A 21,416-nucleotide genomic window follows, 5' to 3' on the forward strand; every position below is an offset into this window, starting at 1 on the left:
GCAAACCATAACTTGCGTCCAGCACTGTTTTGATCTGTTTGCCCAACAACAATATTTTACACGTACCATCCTGCCCTGGGTGGACCAACAGTCCGCCGCCAGCCAACGTGGAAAATGGAAACAAAATGGCCAACGCAATCAGTATCGGGCAGTGGGGGGAAAAATACAATTAATGATAGTCCGGAAGGCGAAGTGAAAAGTGAGCAAAACAAAAAAAAAACCAGGCAAATTCCACTAGAAAACAAATCAGCAAGCAATTTCACTTTGCACATACACACAACCATACACTCGTTTCCCTTGTGACCCGTCCGGGCGCATCCTTCGGCCGGGGGAGAAAGGAAACAATCCGCCATTTGCACGCCAATGCTTCGGTCACTACTGTCGCTTCGGTTCAGTTCTCTCCCGGAGTCCTGTTTTTGTGCCGTGGCAAACCGTAATCAGATTCAGCCTGTTCTCAGCCCTCCTACCACCCCTGCAGAGCCCGCCACGACCCTGGCTGGCGAGAAGCTGCGCCCCAAAGAGCAAATGGCGATAATAACGAAAATAAAACACCAAATAACATAGCAAGCAATTATAGAATGAACTTTTAACAAGCTTCTAATAATATATAATAAATAAAGTAAATATATGCCATTATGGCCGAGGCGCAAGAAAAACCTCCCATTTGTTAAGCGAGCAAAACTCGGGCCAGGGACTCCTCCCGACCCTCGGACCGTCCGGTTTCCTTCCTGGATCAAGATGGGACAAGATCCATCCCGGACGGGTGTGGGGACGGGTAGCTCTCGGGAACCACGGTTTGCAGCTGTTGTGAATTGAGCATTGCTCCCCTTTCTACCCCCCGGAACCTCTCCCCTTGCGGTTTTCATCCACCCTTTCACAGCATCATGAGGAACACACATAGGCACATAACACGATGGCGGTAGCGACCAATGGCGGATGCCGCGTTGCCCCCCTTTTACTTCATTGTTTACATGCCCGTTCACCCACAAAGCCCCCTCTCTTCCACCCGCTTTTCGAAGAACCAAAACTGACAAAACATTATCACCCCGAACGGTGAAGCTCCGCCCCGTTTCGAACAAACGTTCGCCTGCTTTTTCGCCTCTTCGTGTTGATGCGATTTTCTTTCGGAGGGGAATTCGAACGTGAACATGTTCGGGCGCGAAAGCCTTCAAGAGGCACCCTGCTCGGAAAAAAGGGGAGCTCGGGCACGCGTTTTAGTCCGCGAGTCTGTGTTGGTGGGGATTTGGAGCTTTTCTGTGGCCGTTCGCCAGGGGGTTGAGGGAAAATGGGGAAACTTGAGCAGCAAGGAAGGCACCCTTGGAGGCGCTAATGATATTTCATTATTCGTGAATGGTGTTAGTTAGCGGTGTTACGTTACCGTGGCAACTGGCGCTATGTTGGTTGGTGTTATTAAATAGAGCGAAAGGGAGAGAGAATGTGCGAGACAGCGAACGGCACGGACTTGCCAGGACAATCGGCGAAAGATTACTGTTCAGCAGTGTGTTCGTGCGGTGCCGTGCGCTCCCCTGGTAGTGGTGCGAAACAGAGAGAGGGAAGCGTAGAAAAAACAAAAACACTCACCTTTTTATTGTGCGCCCGGACGTGGCGGGATATGGAGCGCCATTGGCGTGCGTGAACGTGAACCCTTTTTCCGGCGGTGGAAAGGTGCGTGCGAGCGAGAGGCAAACTGGGCGAAAGGATTGATCCGTCCGGGGCTGGTTTTTGTGTGATCCGATGCTGGCCCGATGACGTCGTGAGGCTGTCGTGGCAAGGGATTTCCCAGGCGAGCTTCTTCGCCACCGTCGGTCCGGGACTGTTCCGTTCCGTTGCTGGTACTAACACCTCACCGTTTGTCGGCTCCAATTCCGCTGTGCTCGTGTGTGTGTGTGTGTTTGTTTGTTGGTTTATTTTTTGCGTGTATCGATCGCCTCCCTTCAGCGTTCAGCGGTGCATGATGATTTTTGATGTGCCACTGCCGAAAAACAAGATCATAAGCCATAAAGACGCGCAAATGGTTGCGCTTCGTGTTGCGTGACGTGCGGCGCGCCGTTGCTTAGCGGTGTTTATATGGGAAGAAAAACGGCCTCCCCGTGGGTCGAGAAGATGTGCCGTTCGAAGTGCGAGTGATTGGTACATGCTGTGTGCCCGAATGGAACCCCCGGAAAAGCTCTAAATTTTACGCCAAAATGAGTGACACAACTCGTCAAATGTGTTGTGATTGAATGTGATTTCCGTGATTTTTTACTTTTGCCGAAATGTGTACGGCTGAGGAAAGGTTAGACTGGACAAGATAAGGCGATGTGTGAGTGACGTTCGAAGGCTTTTCAGTGAACCGCGTGAAAAATGCGACTGACATTATGTGGTTGAAATTTATAATAAATCCACACCTCAGGTGGATCTGAGTTAAAAACGGAAAAGTGAAGCAACATCCGGTGCCTCTTTTCCGGGCATGCCTATGGCAGCCGGGACGACGATCGTCATGGCGCTGCCTACACAGAAACCTCGCATCGGCTTCAGCATCGAGTCGATCGTCGGTGGTGGCCAGAACCGGCGGCCCCCGAAAGCCCCGTCGCCAACGCCGCCACCCTTCTCCCCCAACAGCGAATCGTCCGCCGAGCAACCGTTGAGTCCACTGGGCGAAGGTCACTTCCCGGCGGCCGAACAGCAATCACACTTCTTCCGAGGCCAAGCTCCAAACGGGAGTGACAGTTTCCTCCATCGGCCGTACGGGTCGTTTCCACAGCATCAGCGCGAGTTCCAACGGGTACCTCGAGGTTCCGGTATCTCCGGGACGTCTCCACTCGATCCGCATGTCCGTGGTGTTGCCGTGCAGTCGCCGCGGAGGACCCCGGACGATAATCAGAGCCCTCACTCGCGGTCCCTTCGGACGATAGATCTGAGCAGCAATTCTAGTCGAAGTCCACCCGCGGGCCAAACGTGTCTCTCGCCGGAACCGGCGCGGAACCATCGCCGGTCGGTGTCTCCTCCGACGCGAGGGCCCATCATGGTGCCGGGTGTTCCGGCCGGGCTGGTCCGACCGTTCCCGATGGGAGGCAGTGCGGCCGAGCTGGCGGTTCAGGCGGCCCACAATCAGCACTTGTTGGCGGCCCAGTTTCAGGCGGCCGCCGCCCATCTCGCCCACGTTCAAGCCCACGGCCCTGGCGGGTTCCATGGCCATCCGGCGCATCTGCACGGCCACCACCATCACCATCCTGCCAACATTCCGCGCGACAGTTACCCGCTCTACCCGTGGCTGCTGAGCCGACACGGACGTAACGTCTTCCCGCCCCGGTTTCCCGGAAGTAAGTACAGTATCTTGTGGATAGATCTTTGAATATTCTGTTAGCAAAAATAGAAACATCAATATTTTACATTTTTATTCAATCAAGATCTAACTTGATTTTTTCCAGGTTAAATATAAATACTCTGTGCTTAAAAACTGGTTGGGGAGCAACATGATCTTTTTATAGTTTAAATTATTCGAAACTAACTGAATGTTTTGCTGTACGATTATTTAAAGACAAGATCATTGATGTTTAACTAAACATCAATAAACTTGTGGGTAATTTGAGAGAATATTAAAATTCATTAAAAGCATTGAATCAACTCGAGGAAAAGCTTTTTCTTCATTGTAAAAATTGGTTTCAAGAACAGTTGAGAAAAATTCCATTCGAAACGAAATCTAAAACACGCCACTCGTTAAATTATTTGCACTTTCAAACAAGCAAGTTGGATCGTTTACAAACTCAACTTCAATACACGGAGGGGTGCACAAATTTAAAATAAATATTATTATTTCGCACCCGATACGATCCCATATCGGCATAGGGTGGCTTTGATTCTCACCCTCGTAGAACTTCCAGGGCGCAACACGGACTCACTTATCCGATCCGATCACGCCAATTCCCATCTCCGTTCGGATGCTAGATAAAATGGATGACAAACAGATAAGACCAATGGTGTAAAAAAATAGAACCCCAGCCGTTTGTTTATTAGCACGGATTAACGCGTCAAGCCACGGACGGTTCGAGGGGTTAAAATGCACACGGTCACAATGATTATTTACTTTTCCGTGGGTTTTTTTTCTTTCTCTCTTGTTCTTCTAATTGAGTGATAGATCGAAGCCGCACCAGAGACGCACCACGATCACGAGCGATAATGCGTCCGGACGGGCGGGAAAACATTTTCCCCCGGTTTAATGTGAGAAAATCAACATCAAAGTCAACCAGAGTGACGCAGATGGTTCGTTTGGCCGGTCCTGGGTGTCTCGAATGAAGAAGCGATGCAACCCTCGGAAAAGCGAAAAGCGCTTCCGAATGCGGTATCTGATGGTCTCACTTTGATTGACACCACAGGGGCACACATTGTTCGTCGCATCTCACAGCCGCTTCGCTTTGCACTGGTACAGATTGTGCCCAGCTTCGGTTGGAATTATTCCGGAAGGAAACTGTTAGGGTGGGGGAATTGAGGAGAAGCTTTTGAAGCCTAAGAATACCGCAGTGGCGGCCATTGTAGAGTATATAGAATTTAATGATGTTGTATTGTTGGTCAGAAGTTTTTGAACACTTCATCATAGGGTCAATTGGAAAGAAGTGAACGAAAAATTAATTTGTTGTTCGTGTCGCTCTAGTCAAAGAGAAGACCCATTACCTATTATTGATTAGCTATTTTATGTTTGTTAAATTTCATAAAATGATCTACTTTAGCTAAATCTTATAGTCAACTATAGAAATATTTTTTTAATGTTAAAAACATCAGCAAATTAGAATCCCTTTAGTATTTCGTAACTTTAGCGAATACGTTACACGGTATTACTTTTGTTCACATATTGTTTTATACAGTTTCATTACTCTTAAATTTCCTTACAGTATTTTTTGAGAATAAACTTAGATTCCTTGATAATGTCATCACATATTTAAAAAATAATAATATAAACAATCGTTTTACAAAAGTAAAACCAGTTGAAGCAATCAAAAACTGTTTGAAGTTTTGTAGAATCCTTACAAACAGAAGTAAAAACACAACAACAAGAAACATAGTCCTTGAAATTTCAAAGATTGCATAACTACAACCCGCTTGCCTTCAACTTACAACACTGTAGCGAATCGTTTTTTCTAGTCCTTTCTGCAATTCGATAGATTCTTTCACCGGAGAGCGGAAGTTCGATTCGTTACGCATCTCACACTTTCTTGCATGTGTTTCCAGTGGCCAATGCAGACACCCGGTCGCCTGCTGAGCCTCTCTCTTCCCCGAACGATAGATGCTTTCCCGGGCATTTCCTTTTCGGTTTCCAGTTGCAAAATAAAAAGACGCCGGTGGCCACGGTGGCTCTTCAAATTGGGCGTCCCGTTCGGAACCATCAAAGAAAGCGTCCTCTTTTGGTGTGTCCATTTCGGTAGCCTTCACGCACCAGCTCGGTATCGGTATGTCAACCGAATCTTGCGTCGCGTTCTCGACGCCTCTGCTTGTGCTGGACTGTTTTTTGGGCATGTTTAAAAATTGAAAAATAAAGTGCCAGACCTGAACCGACGATCGTTCCTTTCAACGGTCGGCGTTTTTTTAGTTTGTGACAAACTAATTGGTCCGATTTTAGGAGCAGATACATGCACATGCCATGAGCAGACGCATGCACGAAGTGATACATCGTATATGCTTATGAGCGCGATGATCAGGAACATCTGTATTCTCGGGCGGGAGACCACCGAGACGATAAGCGGTTGAAAGAAAGCATGAGAAAGGAGGGTTTTTTTTCGGAGGGTTTTTTTTGGTGCATGTCTCGTGTGTGTTCTTGTCGGTCTCAAGTGACAGCCGACGAGTGGAGAGCTCACACGCAACACTACACCGTTCGAATGGGACGAATAACTAATTCAACCTTTCGGGAAAACGGGCAAAGAAAGGCAGCAGAATGCACGATGTAGAATTAGTCGCCCGAAAGTCAATAATTGAGCGTGTAACGAGAGTCGCCCGGGTACAAGGTTTGTTCTCATTTCATCCCATTTAAAATTCCATAAATCTTCGCCTAGTTTCGGACCGCCCTGGCGAAAGGCGAAAGGCGAAAGGCGGACGGCGAGGGTTCTACATTACCATACAGACGGGCGAGACGACCGGTTAGTGCCGGCGAAAGTTGGGAATTAACTTCACTTAGCCTTTTGTAAAGACGGTGTGGGATGTGAGATTATCTCATGTCGGCCGAGGGTGACGAAAGTAACCGGGTGGGTGATCTCGCGCGGGAAACATGCACCAACACCACTGCACCGCTACCGATAACAACCCCGGCGAACTATTCAAGATGTAAGGCGCGAAGGGGTGGAAAAAGTGGTGCAGATTTTCCACCGCTCGATAACGACGCTCCTGACCTACAGTAGTTTGTTGATTTTCCTAACCGATGCCGAGGTCGGGCCGCCCGGGTCGTGCCCTCGTTTTCGCACCGCCAGCGACTTTGATTAACACAACGGCTTGCACATTATTGTTCCATTTGGATGGGACGTGGAGGTATTCGGGCATTCCGCTCCTCTTTCGCCCGCCATGTTTGCTGTGTTTTGTGCAAATAATAAATCAATATTGCCCACCGCGTACCTGACTACAATGCAAATTTGTTTCAATTTTAAAGAGAGTGAAACGAGAACCGATCGCACGACGAAGCGCTTGTCTGTGCTTTGAATAAAATGCGATAGAAAAACAAGGATGTTAACATGGAAGGTGAATAAGATTAAAACCCCTATACTTAGATACAAATTGGTTTAATATTTTGAAAACAAACAAAATGTATCAACAGTTGTTGAAATATGAAAGTATATTTTAAGAGTTTTGAATCATTCCTATTGAAATCCAGGTTTAAAGCTTATTATTAACAATATTTCTTATTATAACAATATAAAAGCTGCTTCAATAAATATTTAACAATATGATTAACGGTTCCCTTACAAATTTTTTGAATAAATTTTGTTTTCAAACGTAGCTTTAATTTCATTGAACTTATTCTAAATAATTGTACATTGAAATTTAAATTTTAATAACTTTTTTTTTTGTTACAATTTGGTCAAATAGCAATTGTCACTTCAATTTGATTTACACATATGTAAAAATTTGAAGTTGAAACAGAGGCATATTTAAACTGTCCAACGCAGCGTAATTACTGTGGCATAAGGTGTCGTGCCAAACTGCGTAGCACAAATCCTTCAACACCACCGGCAGGTCTGGGCACGTTCGCACATTTATTCGCCGTTGGAGAAAGAAGTCCAGCACACGAAGCGTTACCCTGCAAAACGCGGATCTCGTTTGCTTAAACTGCTGGCCCGGCTTAAGTGTTGTAATGCGTCTCGGTGCGTACGAGAATTCCAATTAGTGGATCAATCCGTGGGCCAGACGTAAACCAGGGAGTTTTGGGTTTGTCGTTACCGTCGCCGTCTTACTCGCCGTCATGATCATCACGATCATCATCATCGTCGTCAACGTGTTGGCCCCAGCGATGTCTTCGGATGCATGTGTTTTGATGTCGTCTGACACCACACGAAATGAATCAAAAACCCTTCGGGGAGGGTGAGGATCGTGAGGGGAAACGAGCTGGCTGGACAGAGTCCGGGGTGGGCAATGGTGTAGGTGTACCTTCGGTGCAACCGTGCGCTGGTGTGTGACATGCATAATTGACAGTAGCTATTAACGCGCGACGAAATGGTTGTCCTCCCCTGAGCGGCCACTCGATGCAAGAAGGGCAGGGTATGAGGATCGACGACAAGGGCAGTATATGAACCAATTTGCCTGCCGGCGAATGCAGTTCGCCCTCGGACGCGTAGTTAAGTCCGCGCTCGAACTTTCAGCAGCTAATTCCTCATCGAAAAGTGAGAAAAATAAATTTCCCCCACAATCGAGCGGGTTTTCCGCCGCGTTGTTCCGACCACCGATCGCGGAAAGGAGCCGTTCATGTTCGCCTTGCTGTCTCTTCCATTCGCCATCACATTTGTTTAATTCCTTCCCACCGTTGTCGTTTTCCCCCTCAATGTGAATCGACGAATGAAACTCTCCCTGCGCCGCATCCAAACGGAAAGGGAAACGAAACCGACAACAACGGGAGAAACTTAAAACAAAACCACGGAAGAGAAGGAACACAAAAAGAAATAAAACAAACCACAACGAGCGAACTAAATGCACAAACGAGTGTACGAACGAGCAGCCGACAATAATTAATTAGTTTACATCGTTCGGAAAAGGACCCTCTGTCCGTCGCAGGACGGAGGAGAAACAGAACTGCAAGCAAAAGACAATAGGGTGAACCGAAACGGGGGGAAGAGGAGCGGTTCGGGATAAATGTACAACTCCCAAAGGTGTTTTCATATATCAGTGCGTATATAAATAAAGATAATCTACGCCACGTTCCATTCTCCATTGCTCATCCTCGTGGGGTCGAATGGCATGAAAAAGGAAAATAACAAACATAAAAAATACTGTTGCATTTCGTTTTGGCTTGAAATTTTTCCTTTGTTGTCTTAACTGCTACTCCCTTTTGCGCCTTCCGGGCACCCACGACTGAGGCTCCGCGGGGCTTAAAGCAGTTTGACGATTTAGTACATTAAAAGGACCCCTAAATTGGCCGGCGAGGAAGTGCATTCCGGTCCCGAATGCAACAGATTCTAGCGTTTAAAATCCATAACACATTTATCGCGCGGGTGCCCAGCTCACAATAAAAATGATTAGTGAGATCTTATTTTCTTATTTCGCGCCCGGAGATCGCGTGCTCGGTTGTCGTGTCGTTTGTGCGTGCTTGGTGCCTCGGTACGTGTGTGCGTTAAAAGGAGTCGATGAGTCCATCGGCCGATGAGACCCCAGCTGGGACCTGCTTCCCTTTTTCCTCCCCTTGGCACGTCCCTTCTCCGTCAGGAAGAGTGTTAACTAACACGCAATGCTTATGTTGTTTCTTTGGGAACAGATATGCAGCCCGACAGGGATCGTCTGGCTCGGGGGAAAGGGGCCCGGGGGGAAACGATTGCGATCAGCTTGTGTTGTTTTGCTAGACGTTGAAGGCATAATACGTCCCACAAAATGCCAGCCACGAGAATGTGATTCTGACCATTGAAAGATAGCTTCTCCGCCCACTGGAAATCGTTGAGAGGTGGAAAATATTTCACCTAATCAAATTGGTGATTGGTGATTTTCTTCTCCGTTCAAAGACGTTTTGAGGACAGGTGGTTTCATTTTCTTATAAGGACAGGTGTTTGAGCTTTGATGAAAGGGAATTAATAGTTTGATTTAATGTTATAAGGTGCACCAAAACCTGGGAGGGAACCTGTTTTTCCCGGGATTAAGTTGCTTGCGTTCGGGGGCGTTTCCTCAAAATGGTGGTAAACAGTTTTGTTGCACAGCAATATTTGTTCGAGATATCAAATACTTTATGGGTAAAAATCAATCATTCTAAAATTGGTTTCTAAGGGAAACATTACACAAAAGAAATACAACAAGTTTGAGACAAATAAATTATCAATTAAGTATATTAAAGAATGTGGGAGGATATTTTTTTTGTGCTTTTGAAGACATGGTGGCAGTTTTGGCCGTTATAAGTTTTATTAAAACGTAAATAAATTAATTGAAGCCAAAAACGAGCTTTGTTGGAAATGTTTGCTACATTCTTGCGGTTTTCAAATTAATTTATTTTTTAAGAATTTCCAACTTACGGCCGTTTTCTATAAATTTTTAAAAGTGTTCCATACATTTACTGTGTGAATTTATTAAATACTTTGGCGTGTGGGATAAAAATTATCCCTTTTTATAATGTTCCTTACTTGAATTAAGAAACATCAACCAACTTTTGTTTACATACACCAATTTGCCAATGATCCGTACCTTGCCGATAAAAAAAATGAAACATTTCTTTCAAATAAAATAACTAATGAGAGATAAACGAAACAACGTCAGTATAATCACTTATTTGGCTTATTGGAGCGTTCATGCAACGTACACCGAGCATGTAATGAGCTGCCTGCATTTCTAATCATCATACACGCGCTCGTCACTGGCCATCAGCTGCACTTTGTCCCCCTTTCCCCCACTCGCGGCTCACGTCTGCGTCGAGCAATCAATTTGGTACCATTTTGATTGGCAATTTATGACGTCCGATTGCATCTGCGCGCTCCATATTCATCCCGGTTGTTTTGTGCGCGCTTAATAATCGGCCCCATCTCCCGTGACCGTGGTTTCGGGTATCAATTATCGTAACCGAAGGAAATCCAGCTGAACCAGTTTTTGGACCTGTGGAATCTTTTTTGACTTCTGTCGAACGGTTACTTTTGTTTATTTGTCTGTTTGTTAGTTCGATACCCGTTCCGAGATCGACTATCTTGATCTCGATAAGAAGCTGACGTTGCATCGGGCGGTAGCAGGACGTCGCGTTCGACAGCATAAATACTCTATCCGGCAGTCTAAATTAACCGTACCGTGCAGTTTTCCTTCTCCCTTCTCGGATACGGTTAATTAGGGTCGAATCAGCATTTTGCCGGTGTGTGTTTGCTTGTGCATTTTATTTATCCACCCAACGAGATCTCATTACGAAATGTTTAGCTCCATTCTGGCATCGGGGCTCGCACCCCTCCTGCGCTAATGGTACATTGTCCGGTAGGGTAATGAAATAAATTTCTGGTCGCGAAATGGACGACGTTAGAGCAATCAGAATCGGGGCCAGAAAGGGGTGAGTTCTTTATCTGCACGAGGGGAAACAAACCACACGCCATCGTCACTGACTTGGGGAATGCAAATAGGAAAAACAATTGATAATGGTAGTGATGCTTGTGCTCGTGATCGTGACGGTGGCCGAATGGGGTCAACGGTTGGTGTGTGCATATTATTATTAAATCAATTTTGCAGACCCCACGTTGGCCAGGGTTCGAAGGATGCGGAGAAGCGAGGAGGCAGATTTGGAGCGCAAGAAAGCGCGAATAAACATCGTATCCGTTCGCGCAACGGCTAACTGTGGTAGCGAGACAACAAATTCATTAGTATCATAATTAAGCCGGCTAGCCACGCCATCGCCCGCATGTTGATTGGGTTGATTGGAGCAAGGGCACTCGAAAAGAGGGGGGCTCTAGCACGGAGGGAGGGAGCTTTTTGTGCCCGCAATTGATCGTGATCTTCTCGTGATCAAAGACGTGATTTTTTGTTTTTGCTCAACAAAAAGGCAGCCACAGCTAACCACCACGGTTGGAGTATGTGCTTTGCTGCCTTGTGCTCTGACACACATAACACGCTTCTTGCGGAATGCACCCGTTCGGGCTTCGATGCAGCGCTGCCAGAGCGCTGTAATTATTTTCGTTTATCTTCATTGCTCTTAATTGCCACCAAATTAGAGATAATTTAATTAAACGCTACATTTTGCGCGGATCTTGCGGATTACGTGAGCTGCGTGTGGTGAATAATTTTTCTTTTTGTAACGTCATGGAGTTGCTGTACACGCTTTAGTGAATCTTTTTTAATGGTATACAATCTGGAAGTGACTAGGCTCTTCTTATCGAAACTCATCGATATTCCGTTGGTTTTATGAATATTTTAGAATCTCGTAGATAAGGCGTTACAGCTTAAGCCTGCTCGTACTGCAAGATGGATTGAACGGTTGTGAACAAACCAACTTTTCGCTGTGCAATTTCATCAACGTTTATGTTATAAAAGTACTAACCTGTTGCCAATCTATTTACATCGACCATAATGAGTAAAGAAAATCCTGAAGCAGCATGAAACAAAAACACAAAAAGTCGGCTCAGTGAGTGATCTACTGAATTAATTTGAAGCCCGCTCGAATGAGCTCACACATGCCTTTTGATTGCACCGCACATAGTTGGCAGTTAATTTAAACATAGATTATTTATTCTTCCCGACCACGCGGGTCCGGGTGGAAAACAAAATAACAGCACGGATCGATGAAGCCGCCGAAACGGATCACCACTCGGGACCGCGCGAGACCGTATGCACCGGGTGTGCATGTAATGTGCATCACGATTAGTGCACATTATGCACCGAAATCAATCAAATTAAGCATCGTTAAGGTGAGCGAACCGGGGAAGACTCCGATCGAAAAACCCGGCCGATCGGGAAAGAAGGTGCACACGCACACACGCACATGGCGTTCGCCCCGGGCACTCATTAAAAACCCGCGCGAACGAGCGCCGTGTCCTGGCGGTGTAACGCACGTACGTCAGCGCGCCAGAGGAACGCCATTATCAAAATGATGGACAATCGAAGCAAAATGATCGCCCTCGGGGTCGGGCACGGATGTTGATCGGGAGAGCCCGCGCTGTACTGCACATGCTATAATTACACCGCCATTAATACGATCCCGATCCGATCCGATGCCCCCCCTTTGCGTCGCCTGCTTCGATGCCACCGTCCCTCCACCTTTGGCCAATTTTCGCCATTTGCTCGGTCGGTCGGTGCTTTTCTTCGCCGCGGTTTTTTAAACCCCGCCGGCGATCAATTTAGTGCGCGAAAAACTGATGCGAAAGGCGCACGAACCAGGAGGGGGGCACCGGGGAAGGAAGTTGCCGCGGCCGCCTGCGAAAAAGGTTGCCCGGGTTGTTTGCTTACTACCAACCGGGAATTACGGGGTTTGATCGGGCGAAGGGTTTTGCACTCCTGTTGCATTCCCCAAGCGGGGGAAAAAAAACCAACTGCCCCGACGCCGTCCGGTGGGCCTTCAATTTGGCTGCTTGTGTGTGAATGTTTGCGAATTAATTCGCTCGGCTTGCGGAGGACGGGGTTGATTTGGCAGCCGGGAAATAATTGGAATCAATTGTTGAACACTTTACACGCGGCCCGAAGATCGGCCACGATGTGTTCGCGGTTCCTGCAACCGATGGGAACAATCAACCACCAATTGTCCTGCCCCACGCACACAAGCAAAGGCACACACACACACACTCATCGGTCGCCGTGTCACGTTGGCGCCTTTTTTGTTGCAGTTTTCCCGCGTGCTCGATCGAACTGCAGTGCGTTTTTCCTCGCCTCCGTTCGATGTTGATGCACCGCACTGCGGTTCTGCGATGTCGATCAACTAATGCGATATTAAACGCTAGGTTTGGGCGAAAAGTTTAAAAACAGATGCAGCGTGATAATATGCACCCCGCGTGGGGCACTTCCGTTTGAAGCGGGGGAAATGACAATGTTGCCACAATTCGTTGCCGTTTTCGAAGGTTGGCTCGCGATAGCCTCATTAGAGGCTGGATTCCGATAGTCTCAGCTCGTGCAGCTGTCAGTGTGACATTAGCGCTTATCCATCACCATCATCTTTGGAACGTTTCCGTCGACCACATTTGAAGTTCGTTTGGAAGTTTGCGAATCCGCCGATTTTTATCTCTCCGCAATTGGCAAACCTATATTCCGCCAAACAACCAACGAAGTACTCCTGCCCCCTCTGGCACGTTGGTTCGCAATGTGGGTGACCTGATCGATCACCCGGGCCGGTAGTGACGTTGATATGATGCACCAGCAGCACACCTCCTGCTCCTCCGCCACCGCTTTTTTTCCGTTGGCCTTTTAGTGTTCAATTATAAAGCCATTAATCACAAACTAGTGAAGTTCTGTCAGGTTTCGAGTTTGTTTCTTTTCGCCGCCCAACGAGCAACGGGCACCGTTTTCGGAAGTGGGCAGGAAGGTCCTCCAGCTCGGTGGTGCAATTCGATGGTTTTATTTGTACACGGAAATCGCCGCAATCCCACCCGAACCCCAGCCGTGCTTCCGGGGGTTCGGGGGTTGCCGGTTTTGCCGTTCGAGACTGCGCGAATATATTTAGCGTTTTGACGATCGATTTGCGTTGACGGCGACGCGCAAACCTGATTTGGCATTTCAATTGGAACACCGTTTGTTGATAGCCCTGACAGGGCCCTCGTAGAATGTTTCAGCTGCCTGCTGGAAAGGGTTCGAGTTGGTGTTGGATTCATTTTCTGGGCCTTTTTTTGGGTGGGGCTAGTATACACAGTGCAGCCCGTTGTTGGGAGCTTTCGCGTGCTGGATTGTTTATATTTATGTCGGTATTATGGATTTTGGCTAATGCGGCAAATGTACAGCTTCGTCCGGCGATGAATTTCGCCACCGAAAACGACACAAAGTTATGTTTGAAAAAGATGTTATATGTGAAAGGAATGATTTCCAACAGTTTCTTTATTTGGGGAAAAACAGAACTTATCTAAAAGTAACAACGTAAATACAATGTTTTGGTAAAAGGAAGGTTTACGAATGCTACAGAACATTGATTTCAATTTAAATAAATTTACTCTCTTTGGTACTCCTTTTCGCATTTCGTCTGCATAGAGTCATTGCTCAGATTATATCACATATCTGAATTATAATTTCGGAACCATTAATTTTGTAATTTCCAATTAACATAATAAAAACATTTACTTTGCTACAATAAAAAACTTACAACAAAAGCTTATCACGGATTTATTTATGTTGAATTGTGTATTTATGGTGAATGGAAAATAAACTTGATTGAATTTTTCAACATAAAACATTTTGTTGCTTGCCCTGGTTGCTAAAAATTGAATATTATCCGCTCAGAATAGGGTAATTTTGAACAATATTTCGTATGCAAACTACTTAAACTCTACTAGTTTTGTTTGTTTACATAGACTTGTGTGGGTGCTGTAATTCGGTATGTTAAACAGTACATATTTTAAAGATTTAAGACTCTTTGCAAACAAAACTGTACGCTTGTTGAACAAATAACAAAAGTTTGTGTTGTACCTCAGAAAATCAGGTCAATTAGTTTGAAAATCCATATCCGAGAAGCGTTACGAAACGATTGCAAGTAACACCCAACAGTGACGGGAAATTTTCTTTCAATAATTACAAGTCTCCACAGCCTCGTCCTGACGCCTGCAATTGGCATCCGTTTGTGCAGCAACTCTCTATCTCGCTGTTTGATCTTGCGGCAGCTAATGCGTCGGTGATCGATCGCTCCGCAAACCGGTCGCTCCGTCGGTTGGTGTCCCCGGCCCAATGACTCTCTGGCCAGGCCTGATTAGAGCCTGGGTGCGTAATCAACAGCCACCGCACTGCGCTCGGGCTCGGGCGGCGCAGGAGTGTTGTTGATTTCCTTTTTTTTTACGCTCTCCCCTGACTTCTACTTTATTTAACGCTTGCGTTTAGTGCCAATTAGTAGATTAACTATTTATTAAAACTCATTAGGCTTGACAAGCAAAGTGACAAGTTTATAAAATATTGCACATAAAACCAGCATGTGATTGGCCGGTACTCCGGTCGCACTTCGCACTGGCTGCTAGTGGCCGGGGTCGGTAATAATAACCGCCACCACTACGAACGCGAAGAAAACGACGACGACGACGACGACGACGACGACGACGATGATGATGATGATGTTGCTCGATGGGCAAGTAATGTGCCACATGATGGAGTCGCTCCGGGTGACACATCGGCCGATTGGCACGCAAAAAAGACGCAAATGAGAGGGAACGAGAGCGAGCGGGAAAGGGGGAAGGAGAAAAAAACATTGCATGTGCATGTGCAACGAGCGGCGGCTTCGGTGGAGAATGGGTCGATGTCGGGAGCAACCATCAGACACCCCGCCATCGCTTCACCCTACGCCCTCGAGATCATTAACGGTTTTGCGATAAATTAGTCCTCCTTCGTCCTCCCGCCCCCTCCCGGGGTGCCCCTGCCCCGGTGCGCCGCCCTGCTCCTGGGCGCAATGATAGGAAACCGATTAAGAAACTGTTTATTAAAGACCAATTCTTTTCTCGTTTTCATCATTTCAGTGCACAGCGCGCGAGCGGCTGCGGTGCACCCATCATGCCCTAACCGGATGGACAAGCACCCATATAGAGCCTGTACTGGTAGTGGTGGTGGTGCTAGTGGGCCTCATTTAAAAAAGGGCTTCTCTTTTCATTGCTGCTCGCTACTGCTGCACCCGCGCGTGTGTGTGTGTGTGTGTGTGTGTGGATGCAAATGCATGCACCATAATGATGTGTAATTATTTAATTATATTGTGTTTTATAGGCAGACCGTGGCTCGGCCGTGGGTCGAACCGACGACGTCCCGGGGGAGCCTCGGTTGAGTCGTGTCGAGCCGGGCGGGGGGACAACATGAAATATGCAGAATAAAAAGGACCGTCGAACTCGAAAAACCGATCACAATGGACCGACCGGTGGCAATCATGCCGGCGGGAAACCGGGCTCCGATCTGGTAGCGATTCTGGTGGCGATGTTGATTGCCTTCAAATTCGTTAATTTTTCCCCGAACGCAGGAGGAGATGATTGGGTGGAACGAGTTTTGTTCCAGCATCGTATTTTGGGATGATTGATTTTTGCGTAATTTCTTTTTAATTTCGATGCGATTCTTGCTTATCTCTTCCGAGACGTTTGCAAATTTTACTGATAAAGTTCACTTCATATTCACAAATTATTTAGTACTGCTATAGAAATTATTTATAAATTGAGTGAGTTAGTAGAACTTTCAATTTAACATGCAAAACAATTTCATATTGTCTACGGATTTATTTAAAACAATCTTTCAAACTCTCTACTCAAATTCCTTTTCTTCAGGCGGTTGCATCGTAAAACGGGCGCAATGTAAAGCCAAATCAAGATTGATGAGACCCGATGATCTTTCTGGCTAAATTTATTCGTACGGTTTCAGTCAAAAAATCAAAGAGAAATAGTTACCACTTCGAATTCCTTTCTCTACGTCGTCCGAAGCAGAAGGCCCCAAGGCGAGCACGAACCTTTTTCCGCTACTCAAATCAAATTGTGCACGCAAACCGTCAACGGGAAAAGGGAACGGGGTGGGATCGAGCTCCCCTTCCCCCTTTCCTTGCCCTACCACTTCTCCACTACGTGTCCGACAGGGCCTTTGCAGAGCGTTCGCGTTCGTCCTGACGTCCATCAAATCAGCTTGTTAGTAAATTATCACATCGCGGCCAAAGTAAACTCCTCATAAACATTAGGACATAATGGAGGCAAGCGTAGAAAATCGTGAAAACGTTATTATCGCCGCACGCATTTCGGAGCATTCCTGTCCGGGTCCCGGTTCCGGTCTCTGGTGTGTTTGTGCGCTGGGCGGGTTGAACGGGGAAAAACGGAGAACAAAAAACGTCATGAAGGATAGAATAAGGGGAGCGTAAGAGAGCGCACGTATTTCCATGCGCGCTCGCATTCCCGGGACAGCTGACAGTGGCCCCCGGCGGCCGGTGAGAATTATCAGGCAAATTACCTTCTGTCAGTTTCACCGCGGTGGACGCCGGGCAGGGCCAGGGGAAAGCCGGGAAGAGCCAGGAGTGGGCCCCCTCGAGGACCGTTTTGTTCGCTGTGTCGAAACGCAATCACGTTGCCAAGTTCTAACGAGAACGGCACGGCCCCTTCAAGGGAGCATCTAAGGGAGGGCTGGGCGGGACGAGAAGGAAACTTTTGAAATGGTCCTTCTGGAATGCAGCATCCTCGACGACGTAGAGGCGCCCGTCCGGTCACATTAGCCTCGATTGCGCTGGTGGTAACACTTTTTGAAACATTCGAGAAAACGCGTTTTCCATCACTTCCATCAATATATTAAACAATACTTTCGCAAAACACAAACAAACAGGCCTTGTAATTGATAATGTTTTCCTATTCGCAGACTACCTGCTGCCATTTCGAAAACCGAAGCGAGTGCGGACGGCCTTTTCCCCATCGCAGCTGCTGAAGCTGGAGCACGCCTTCGAGAACAACCACTACGTGGTCGGTGCGGAAAGGAAAACTCTGGCGCAAGCGCTCAGTCTCACCGAAACGCAGGTAAGTTGGGGGGAAAATGTGTTGTACATAAGGGCTGAGAGAGGGTACTTGAATCCGGGGACGTATCCAAACGGTTGGTCGAATCTTCGAGGCGTCGGGAGATGATGATAGGTTGGAACGTCTATGAAAGCTATCAAAACGGGATCAATATGGGGGGAAATTTGTCAGGATTAACAACGCCACCGGTTGTTTGTGAACTGTTTTTACAAGGAATTTATTTTGTTTTTATTTAATTTTATACGTTTTAACAGTTTTAGATGTTTCAAAAAGGACACATGAAAATGATTTTCAGGATAAAGATTATGGAAAGAATAGAAGAGGCATGAACTTCATCTTAAACTAATCGTACAGTTTATTGTTTACTTCCAAGAAACACCGGGCACTCAAATCATGTCCCCGAAAGGACGCGAGAAAATTGAAATCAGAGGCGAGAAAATACGATGCCACACTCGAGTCGGGTGTGTTTGCAAACTAGTTTTCCATTTTATGTCGAACCTACCGTTCCCTGGTGGTGCACGTTTGATTGTGGTGCTCGTATAAAGGAGCTTCCTTTAGGCGACTCCGTCGTCTCATCTGCATCGTCACCAAAGGATGATCCTTGTGGCTGGAGTTGAAAAGAACACAATATACTTGTAAACATAAACACACACACACAGAAGCACTCGATACAGCTCAAACTCGTTAGCGAATAGCGTTGAGCGAGCTTTGAAAAAGGCACCGAGGTGGATGATGAAGGCAATTTTCCCTCCATTTTATTGGATTGGCTCGAAAATTTGATCACGTACGGGCGAAGGGGGATTTGCCACTCACCCCAGCCCTCTCAATGTCGTTTCGTTTCGGCCCTTTTTCGATTCGACGTTTGAGTGTGTTTTTTTTTCTCTTCTTGTTGTTGCTCTGGTATCGGTTTTCCTTCTCGATTATACCGCCTAGGGTCGGCACACCGGAACAACCCTCGGCGTAGTGGAGGGAAAATAAATTGTTAGCACTTTGTTGAACAAATATTCGCAATCTGCCACGAATCCTGCTGCGGGGCGAAAGTGTGACGGTGGAATGGGGCCAGCTTCGAGCAACGAGCGTGCGCCGAGACAACGTGGCTCGATGCAATGCGGCAAGGAAAATATGAAAAACCGCGTAAACTCCCCCATAATCAACCGGGCCAGCCGAAGATCTGAAGCCCGCTCTGATGTGCTTGTCGTCAGGGACGTCGACGATGACGACGACGAGGGTTATAAGGGATGCTGAAATAACATTAAGTTGGCAAGTGGTTTTCTTCGGCACATCCGCCTCGCCGTACCGTGGCGTGGTTTCACGAACCGAGAGGGGGCCGCGCTGATGATGAACCGACGCTTCCGTGTCGTTTTGCCGGAGCAGCCATTATCGGGCGAGTAATAAAATGGAGGATAAGGTAGTTAGCAGTTAATAAAATGCGTATCAATTCCCAATTGCACACGATCCGTGTTGTGTAGGGGAAGTTCCGGATGGAAGGGGAGAGAAAACGAGGTCAAGCGCGCAGTAGGAGGAGAGACTAAAGTGGTTGAAAGTTTACGCACCGAAGGGTTCGGCTACAGTGTAGGGCGGAACAATGGAAGATGATTATGCGGAGGATTAATTTCCAAGTAGATTGATTTTGCATGACCGATTTTGAGGAGGATTGAGATTCGATTTAACTTTACGCCTTCTAATTACCTGAAACCGATTGGTAAGACATTAAGTAAGATTTTAGATTGCAGAATAGTCATTTTAAAAAAAAACAGTCAAACACAGCAAATTAAACATTTTTAATTTCAATAATACTGTTGCTGTTTGAATAACATCTGCCAATCACAAATATTTTACTACTCTGCATGAAATAAACGAAGTTCAAGTGAAATAAATTACCCGGAGTAACTAGTAGAACATATTTGGATGGGATTAATACTAACAAAGGGGGTTAGTGACATTATATTTTCCTCTTAAACGCTCCATTTCCCCCGGAGTTTGGTCCCCGCTTTCGTGGGCACGTGGCTCGGTTAAGCAAATTTAATGGTCCGTGCAGCAAGCGAAGTGATTTATCGAATTATAACGCTATTTGACTGGTGGCTTTGCCTTCTTTCCCGTAGGTGAAAGTGTGGTTCCAGAACCGGCGCACCAAACACAAGCGCATGCAGCAGGAGGAGGATGCAAAGTCGGGCGGGAACGGTGACGGCAGTGGCGGAGGAACGCGCAGTCCCGGCAGCCCCGGAGGCACCTACGAGGACGACGACGAGGAGGACGAGCTAATCGACATGGAGATGGATGACGAGTGTCCCAGCGGGGGCGAAGACGACGACGACGACCACGGCGAGGACGACCATAATCGTGGATAAATCGAAACGAGCGGAAACCTCTCGCAAGGAAAGGCGCTTTCTTTGGGAATTAAGAAGGGTAATGGAGCATTTTTCCGATGGAAAATCTTATCCTTTCGATTTCACGTCGCTCCCTGGAGGATGAGAACAATGTCCTGTACAAACAAACAGTCAGTGACTGTGGCGATCTAAGTTCCTTTCTGTTGATAAGTGTATTGTGAGTTAATCAAAGGGACTTAAATGGTGGAAAACAGTGGTTCGGTGACAAATACGAGACGAAGGAGAAGACAGGGAACACCAGAGAACACAGTTAATTAGACGTAATGGCAATTACGAGAACCTTCCCTGAGACAAGCAAACATGACGTGCCAAATCGGTATTGGTGAAAAGAAGATTCAGGTGGAGTGCCAAAAACCAAACGACTTGCGTAGAATCGTAGTCTATCTTGGTATGTGCTCAGTATCCTATGTATTTATTCAACTGTTGTGGTTATGTTGGTGGCTTCTATCCAGCGGACATAATTTGTAACATAAATGAAATAAAGCAAGACACCATTTGCGACGCCATCACTGATTGAAGTGAAGTAGTAAAATTCCGTAATTCCGCGAAGCACAATGTTTTACACTGTAAATAAAACGATGTAAATACTATAAACTGTACAATTCCAATGTTTTTTTTTATTGTGTTTCGATATAATTTGTATATCCTTTTATCGTACTTAGGGAATATTTCCAAGCCGAACAAACTGTTTTGAACGACTTTTGCTAAGTGTATATTTAGATTCAATAATAAAATATCAAATAAAGAATACCTTAATTCAGCGGGAAACGTGGCGGTATATTGGTGGAAAACAACAGAAAAAAGTGTAGATAGATGCATACCGCAAACACCTATAATTAGGCCCGGCACCGGACGACGCTCTTCAACGTCGAAGCACTCGAATTAGTGCGAAATGTGCTCAACACTCGGTGCCCGGTTCTTATCCTTTCGCAGCTTACTCCTTGGACCACAAGGAGGGATTCGGCTCCGTTTTCCTCCGCTGTACAGCAGACGGCAGGTAAAAATCAATTTTGTTCTCTTCATGCAGTGTGGAACAGGGCCGGGGGATGCTCGGGAAATGCCGCAAGGAGACGGCGACTTTGGGCCCAAATGGGGTCCATACACCGGTCGGTATCCCCAGGAGTGGTTCGGAGGGGACGGGAAGGTAGCAAGAAAAAAAAATGAAAATGAAAACAGCCTGCACGCCAACGGGAGAGCGCGCTGGTTCGAAAATTACCTCGCTAAGAGCCTGTAATTTAGAATCGAAAATTGATGCTCTTGTTATAATTAATTCGCC

At 46.6% G+C, this 21,416-nt stretch overlaps 1 protein-coding gene across 1 annotated transcript; it reads left to right on the plus strand.

The window, feature by feature from the left end:
* Nucleotides 1-2,449: 2,449 nt before the first annotated feature.
* Nucleotides 2,450-20,101, plus strand: LOC131284118 (homeotic protein empty spiracles-like). Its single transcript, XM_058312972.1, has 3 exons — nt 2,450-3,302; nt 17,602-17,756; nt 19,856-20,101. The coding sequence occupies exons 1-3, from the start codon at nt 2,450-2,452 to the stop codon at nt 20,099-20,101; spliced, it is 1,254 nt and encodes a 417-aa protein (XP_058168955.1).
* Nucleotides 20,102-21,416: the final 1,315 nt, after the last annotated feature.

Source organism: Anopheles ziemanni, chromosome 3 (assembly GCF_943734765.1).
Source record: "Anopheles ziemanni chromosome 3, idAnoZiCoDA_A2_x.2, whole genome shotgun sequence".
Classification (NCBI taxonomy): Eukaryota; Metazoa; Arthropoda; class Insecta; order Diptera; family Culicidae; genus Anopheles; species Anopheles ziemanni.

Excerpts from the sequence above, each read along its gene's own strand:
- LOC131284118 (XM_058312972.1), top strand. The coding sequence starts at position 2,450 with ATGCCTATGGCAGCCGGGACGACGATCGTCATGGCGCTGCCTACACAG. Across the intron at positions 3,303-17,601 it reads CCCGCCCCGGTTTCCCGGAA|ACTACCTGCTGCCATTTCGA; the intron begins GTAAGTACAGTA and ends TCCTATTCGCAG. Across the intron at positions 17,757-19,855 it reads TCAGTCTCACCGAAACGCAG|GTGAAAGTGTGGTTCCAGAA; the intron begins GTAAGTTGGGGG and ends TCTTTCCCGTAG.